Source organism: Corvus moneduloides, chromosome 19, assembly GCF_009650955.1.
Source record: "Corvus moneduloides isolate bCorMon1 chromosome 19, bCorMon1.pri, whole genome shotgun sequence".
Lineage (NCBI taxonomy): Eukaryota > Metazoa > Chordata > Aves > Passeriformes > Corvidae > Corvus > Corvus moneduloides.
Genome location: NC_045494.1, coordinates 11528390 through 11535805, shown reverse-complemented (window position 1 = coordinate 11535805; position 7416 = coordinate 11528390). Strand labels below are relative to the sequence as shown.

Genomic DNA, 7416 nt, shown 5'->3' with positions numbered 1-7416 from the left:
TGTTTGATGGTATCGCAGCCCACGGGGTGTTTACAGCCCCCCCCCGCCCGGGCTCGGAGCGGAATTGGGGCAGGAAGGGGCGATGCGGGCGCGGAGCTGCTCCACCCCTCGCTGTATTTACCCCAAACAAAGCCCAGTGCCCTCACCTTAAAAGCGCGGGCAGGTGGCGGGGCCGGAGGGGGCCCGGCAGGGGTGGCCGAGCTGGCACATGCTGCAGGTGGGGCTCAGCCTGCCCCGCTGCCCCGGGGGCGCGGCCGGCGCCTTCCCCATGGCCGAGCCGGCCGCGGGCGAGGACGCGGGCACCGGGCGAGGTGAGTGCGCCGAGCGGGACCCGCCCGTGCCGGGACCCGGCCGGCAGAGCGGAGGGGCTGGGGCAGACCCAAATTCCTGCCCCGAGCCCCCCGGCTCGTCCCGGGGCGGGCAGAGCGGGAGCCTCCATTCAGCACCCGGGGCCGGGGCGCCGGCGGTCGGGCGGGCTCGGGCTGATGCTCCTCGGTACCCGGGCAGGGCAGCACCCTGGGGAGGGGACGAGGTGAATTTGGGGATCGTGGGGTGCAAACAGCCCCTGACTCACCCCCGGTGTTGGTTCTGTGGCCAGGAGCCCCCGTGACCGTGCTCGGGTCAGGCTGTGCCCAGGGCAGGGAGTGGGGCCGAGCAGCCCCGGATCCAGCAGCTCCTGCCCTGAGCCAGACTGAGCCCGATCCTACTGACCTTGGGCAAGCGCCCAAGTGAGCTGGAGAGCGAGGGCCGGAGCCGGAGCCAGCCCGGGCGTCAGGACCGTCCCGATGCGGCACCGCGTGCTGTTCCCCCCCGTGTCCCCTTGGCTCAGTGCGAATCCATCCTTGGCTCCCCCGGCAACTGAGCGCATCCACGATAAAAACATCCCAGAGTTAATGAGTGCGCTAATTGCCTTTATCCCTGCCCGATAATCTGTGCCCAGCAGAGCTCCCCCACGCGGGGACGGCTCCCGTGTCCCTGCAGGGTTTGGATGGAGCTCTCCGGCAGCCCCGGGGAAATGCCGCTCCCGTCTCTCTAGGAGGAGCTCAGACCCTGCTCTTCCCAGCGCCGGGCTGGCGGCTGCCCGAGCCCCGCCACGGGGCTGTGAGCGGGAGCCTCCCCCGAGGGTCCCCTGCTGTCCCCAGGGGGCTTTAAGGGGCTCAGCAGCCCCCGCTGCGGTTCCCGGACAGGGTCCCTCCAGTGCACAGGGGCACGTGGGGAACGGGGACCCTCTGCCCCCACAGACCGGCCCCGCACCCCCGGCGAGCCCCTCGGCTGCAGCAGCTTCTGCTCCCTCCTCCTCTGACACCCGAGGGGCCGGAGGGGCCGGGAGACTTCGGCAGGAGGCACAAGAGGAGGGCAAACACCCGAGGGCGGCTTTGCCCGCTCCGCTGGGCTCAGAGCAGCCTGCTCTGGGCTGCCAGACGCGGACAGGACCCTCCTGCCCCGTGCTGTCCTTAGGAGGGGACACGATGGAAATGGTCCCTCTCAGCCTCAGCATCGCTTGGGACCCCCCTGCCCGTGGGGTCCCTCCTCATCCCTGCAGAGCTGGGCTGGGACAGGGCTGCTCGTCCTCCTCGGAGGTGTGACAATGTCCCACGGTCATCCCCGGGGCACAGGGACCGTGCCCCTGCCCTCTGCACCTCCCTCTCGGCAGGTCACAGGCTGGGAAGTCCGTAGCTTTGGGAGGGGTGAAAAGCCCCTCACAGTGTGAGAAGAAACCCTGACACCCGTTTGGGACCTGGCCCCACACTTCACCGGGGCCCTGAGCCGACGGGAGCGGGAGAGGGCAAAGCCCAGAACCCTTCCCTTTGCAGGGGAGAATAAAGAAATCCAGGACGTGGCTGTGAGACTTCAGAGCGCCCTCAGCCAGGGTGAAACGCTGTTGGTGGGGCGGTGAAAGGTGTTCAATAAAAGGTCTTTGTCCTACAGAGGCGCCGGGCTCGTGCCCAGTCACCATCGTGGTCACGTCCGAGGCTGACACCTGGGACATCGACACCTCGTCCTGCCTGGGCTGTGGGCAGTTCGTGGATTGGGACAAGATGCCGGAGCCGCAGCAGCCGGCGCAGATCCCGCGGGACGTCCTGAGCAGGCCCCCGAAGGAGCTGAAGAGGCTGGCGAGGGAAGGCTGCTGGGCCGGGAGCCACGCGGGCCGGGCCCGGCTCTACCCCCGGCTCATCCAGCAGGTCTCCTGCCGCCTCGTCACCCCCGACGCGCTCGTGTACAGGGACGTGGCCGGCCGGCTCTTCGGGAAGCCCAGCGTGAGCTCCCACCCTCTGCCCGAGTTCCTGGAGGGCTGCCCCATGCCCACCTACTGCCTCAGCCCGCACGGGGTCACCGCCCTGAAGAAGATCCTCATCTGTGTGGGCGCCCTGTTCCCCGACATCACCCACAGCCCCCTCCTGCCGGCCCTGGCGGCGCTGCTGCTGCACTACAGCGAGGACGAGGCCCAGTGCTTCGAGAGCGTCTCGCGCCTCATCGCCAGCAACGCTCCCCACGCCGGCTACATCGACCAGTCCTTCCTGGCCCACCAGGCCTCCTGCATGACCTTCGGGGACCTGGCCAACAAGCACTGCCCGGCAGCTCACAAGCTCATAGCCGGCGCCGCCGAGAACGTCCTCGAGGTCTACTCGGAGTGGCTGTCGTGGCTCTTTCCCGGGCTGCCCTTCGGCTACGCCGTGCGGGTGCTGGACGTGTTCCTGCTGGAGGGCCAGAAGGTCCTGTACCGCATCGCCCTGGCCCTGCTGAAGCAGTTCCGGCTCTCGGTGACCCCGGCCGGGCTGCAGGGCTCCGACATCAAGGCAGAACTGCAGGCTTTCGTCAGGAACATCGCCGAGCACGTGACCGTCGACAAACTCCTGGAGAGGGCCTTTGGCATCCGGCTGTTCTCCCGCAAGGAGATCTGGCTTCTCCAGATGGCCAACAGGAAGGCGCTGATGGAGAGGGGCATCACCGTGGTGCAGAGAAGGTGAGGAGAGCTCTGCGTTCCCCGGCCCTGGGGCTGAGCTGACAAAATGCGAGCCCCCGTGGAGAACACCCGGGGGGAGCTCCAGGCACGTCGCGCAGCTGTGGCTGTGCTGGGCCCTCCCAGCCCCTCGGGGGACCCTGTCAGGGGTCACGGCACAGCCGGAGCCGGGGATGTCGGCAGAGAGCTCGCGGTGCAAAGAGCAGGACAAGCCCCGCTGCAGGGGCTGTGCCCCGAAGAGCAGAGGGGCCCCAGCCCGGCCTGATGTCCCTCCCCTCGCAGGCCGTCCTTCCACCTGGCCGTGGACATGCAGAACTTCAGCTCCAGCACTGTCACGGCGCAGGAGATGCGCCTCGTCTGGTCCTGGATCCCCGAGCGCTTCTCCCTCTTCCCCCCGCTGCTGCTCTTCTCCACCTCCGAGCACGGCTGCAGCCTGCAGAGGTGAAGCCTCCGCTGCCCCACGGGGCCGGGCCGGGCGGGTCGGGCGTGCGGGGAAAGCCGGGCAGGGCTTGGTGCTGGAGACAGCAGCAAACACAGTGACCAGGGCACAGCCAGGGGCTGCTGGGGACCCTCCCGGGCTCGATTCAGGGTCCTGAGTGGGGCTTAGGGGAGAGGGCAGAGGCTGGGCCAGATGGCCACCGACACCTGGGCACCGCCCGGGGCACACGGGGCCGTGGATGTGCCACGCAGGGATGTCCCCGTGTGCCACACTGTGCCAGGCACGCTGTGAGCGCCCAGGGACAGCCAGCACACCCTGCCCAGGGCTCCAGCTGCCCCCAGCCTGACCCCCGTGTCCATCTCTGCAGGTTCTACACGTGCTGTGAAGGCTACGAACCCACGGTGCTGCTCATCAAAACCACCGAGGGGGAGGTGAGCGTGTCCCAGGCAGGGCTGGGAAGGGGACGGGGTGGGTGACCCTACTGGCCCCTCTTGGAGCAGCCACGGGCTGTGTGGTCCCTGTCCTGCCCTGCCCCGGGTCTGTCCCAGCTCCCAGGACAGAACAAACTGCACCTCTGGCCCCCAGGACACACCTCAGCCGGGGTGCCGGGGCAAACGGGAGGAGTGGGTGAGAGGGAGAGAGGCCCCGAGTGAGACTTTAATTGCAAATACAGACTGATTCATGAATCCTTGCTGAGCTGACTCTCCTGAAGTCAGCAGATGCTTTGTCTGAGCCAGGACTTGCTTTCAGAGCACTAAAGGCAAGGTTCTCTCCCTGACTGCACGAGCAGCCGCACAAGGGAAATGGAGGAGAAATAAGGACAGTTCCTACTGAGGTAACTGCAAAGGCCCCTGAGCCAGGGCTCTTCCCCGGGACTCTGAGTGCCTCACAAACCCCTAATTTATCTCTCCACTCTTCATCCCACAGTGGAGGAAAATTCAGTGAATTGTTCAGGCCTCCCAAAGATTTACTGACCAACAGTGCTGATGTCCCAGGCCTGACACTTCAGTGGTGTGGAGATAAACACCTGCCACCCCCAGGGCCTCGTGCAGGCAAGGGAAGGTCCCTAGAAAACCTTGTTTGCTACAGGTTTTAGCTCCTGTTATCCCTCGGCTGTGCCAAGGACAGGCAGGAGTTCCCAGCCCTCGGCAGGGCCCCTCCAGCCATGGTCAGGTCAGGGGTGTCCGCAGCAGGGTCAGCCTTGGGCACTGGGCTGGGTGGGCTCAGTGCAGGGCACCAGGGATGGGCAGTGCAGGATGGAGCTGGCACAGCAGGACTTGGCTCTGATTCCCGGGGGAAGGGGCAGAGCCCCTGCCCTGCTGAGCCCGGGGCCATGCCCGGCGCTCCCGGGGCTGCCTCTGCCCCCGGCCCATCCCCTGACGGCTCCCTGTGCTCTCTCCCAAGGTGTGTGGGGCGTTTCTCTCCTCCGACTGGAGCGAAAGGAAGAAGAGCGGTGCCACATCGGGCTTTTTTGGGACAGGGGAGTGCTTTGTGTTCACTGTAAGTCACGGTTTATGTCTGGTTCTGTCCCTTCACTACTGTCCTGCCAGGACGCCCTGTCCCTTCCCTGCCCCAGGCCCAGACCCGGACGCAGCACTTGGCCCCAGCCCCCTGAGCAGCAGCAGCACCTTCCCGCAGCGGTGGCGAGGTGCCCAGGGACAGGGACAGGGCTCACCGGGTGTGTCCCGCTGCCCAGGTGCGCCCCGAGGCAGAGAGGTACGAGTGGGTGCTCATCAAGAAGCCGGAGCTGGCCAAGGCCGTGCCGCGCTCCCGGCAGCGCTCGCCTTCCCCCGCTCCCGAATCCCGGCTCGGCTCCTCCCGGGACAGCCGCAGCTCCAGCCCCAACCACCTCGCCGTGCCCTCGCCGCAGAGGAGAGGCCGCCTGTCCCCGTTCCTGGCCATCAGGCACTTCCTCCTGCCCTCCAAAACTGCCTCCATGTTTATGTCCGGCTCCCGGGACGGGATCGTTATCGGTAGGGGGGGATCGTTATCGGTAAGGGGGGATCGGTATCGGTAAGGGGGGATCGTTATCGGTAAGGGGGGATCGTTATCGGTAGGGGGGGATCGGTATCGGTAAGGGGGGATCGGTATCGGTAAGGGGGAATCGGTATCGGTAAGGGGGGATCGGTATCGGTAAGGGGGGATCGGTATCGGTAAGGGGGGATCGGTATCGGTAAAGGGGGATCAGTATCGGTAAGGGGGGATCGTTATCGGTAACGGGGGATCGGTATCGGTAAGGGGGGATCGGTATCGGTAACGGGGGATCAGTATCGGTAGGGGAGGATCGGTATCGGTATCGTTAAAGGATCGTTATCGGTAAGGGGGCTCGCTATCAGTAACAGGGCCCTTATCGTTAAAGGGATCGGTATCGGTGACTCCCCAGGGTGGCACCCACCGCCCGCCGCTGCCCCGCTGGAAAGGCCCCGCTCCGGGTTAAACCCCGAGCTGCCTCCAGAGGCACAGAGCTCCCGGTTCGGGATATCGGGTTAAAGTCGGGGAGGAGAGGACAGCCCCCTCTTCCTGCAGTCCAGGGAGCTCCTTCCGACCCTGCGCTCGCCCTTGCAGGTGGAGGGGGAGGCCAAGCCCTGTCCCTGGACGCCAGCCTGCTCCGGGGACACACGGAGCACTGCGAGACCTTCGACAACCCCCCGCTCTGCCAGGAGAACTTCCAGGTGCAGCTCTTGGAAGTGTGGGGCTTCCAGAGCGCGTAGTTCCCGTGGGGACACCCCTCGTGTGCCGCCCACGGGCACGGGGACCCCTCCCCGCGCTGGCCACCCCCGGCCGGGCTGTGGCCACCTCTGCGGCAGCTCCACTCTCCATCGTCCCCTCTGCGCTCCGATCACATCAGATCACATCAGATCAGATCACATCAGATCAGATCAGATCAGCGCTCCCGGTGCCGTGGAGAGAGGGCGAGGCAGTGCCAGGACCGGGACTGCGGGCGCTGCCCCTGGGGACATTCGAGGTCCCCTCCCGCAGTTTAAACCCTGCCCACGCCACCCAGTGTGTCCCAGTTTGGGGTGCTGGAGGGGAGGCCAGCCAGTCTGGAGTTTCTCACACCCTCCTGGCCTGTCTGCAGCGTGGGGCTCAGCAAACCAGTGGCAGCACGGGCAGATTCTGTGGGAATTCTGAGCCCGGGCGAAACCCAACACCGAGCTCCAAAGCTCACCAGAAACACTCTCAGATCCGCTTCCCCCTGGCCCCAAGCCCAGCACAACCCTCCAAGCATCCACGGAGCTCTGCAGCCTCCGTGGGTATCCAGGACTGCCCGGGATCCACCAGCACCGGGAGAGACTCTTCCCGTCCCTGGCTGGAAGTGCTGCCCGGGGATGGCAAAGCCCTGCCCGGAGTTTGCAGGGCAGCAACAGCCCCGGGGGGACCCCACGTTTGGGGCTGAGCCCTTTGCTCTGTGCTGAGCCCAGGCGGGCGTGGGGCTGCAGGGCTGGCCACGGAGGGGATTCCCCAATGGGATCACCAGGATGGGCCATTCTAACGAGGAATGGGAACATTTGGTGTCGCTCTGTGAGGCACAGGAGGGGTGGAGGCCACGGGGAACGCTCTGGCTGCAGCAGGAGAACCTCTCCCACCCCAAACACACTTTCCCAGATGGGGTCACCTCCCATCCCACCCATCCCAGCTCTGCAGCCACTCGGGGCAGGAGCTGTGGCTGCCTCGGGGCTGTGCCAGCGCTGGCACGAGGGCCCGGCGTGAGCCGCGATGGCAGAGGTCACACAGGGCTGGACACAGGCACACTGGGAATGGCTCAGAGCCTCCACAGGGTATCCAGGAGACAGTCCCAAGAGGAATGGGATGTCTGGGCTGGAGCCACCAGGAGGGGAACCAGCGGGAATGAGCAGTACCTGGGGGAAGGGAATTCTGGCAGTGGGAGGCTGCGGCCACCGAGTCAGTGACTCAAACGGGCTGCGGCTCCAAAGGAGGGAAGAGACTGATCCGGATACACCCAGCGAGCAGGGCTTGGATGTACATTGTAATTAATAAAATGTAAAAATTAATG

At 66.0% G+C, this 7416-nt stretch overlaps 1 protein-coding gene across 2 annotated transcripts; it reads left to right on the top strand.

Moving 5' to 3' along the window:
• The first annotated feature begins 139 nt into the window (after nt 1–139).
• On the top strand, nt 140–7416 carry LOC116453649 (TBC1 domain family member 24-like). Of its 2 annotated transcripts, none has more exons than XM_032129323.1 (7): nt 140–311; nt 1930–2965; nt 3245–3403; nt 3769–3832; nt 4806–4901; nt 5098–5394; nt 5967–7416. In XM_032129323.1, exons 1-7 carry the CDS (start codon nt 209–211, stop codon nt 6531–6533), a joined length of 2322 nt encoding a protein of 773 aa, XP_031985214.1. In that variant the 5' UTR covers nt 140–208; the 3' UTR covers nt 6534–7416. The 2 variants fall into 2 exon arrangements, with proteins under 2 accessions (XP_031985214.1, XP_031985215.1); XM_032129324.1 differs by having other exon boundaries at nt 142–311; nt 5098–5374; nt 5967–6204.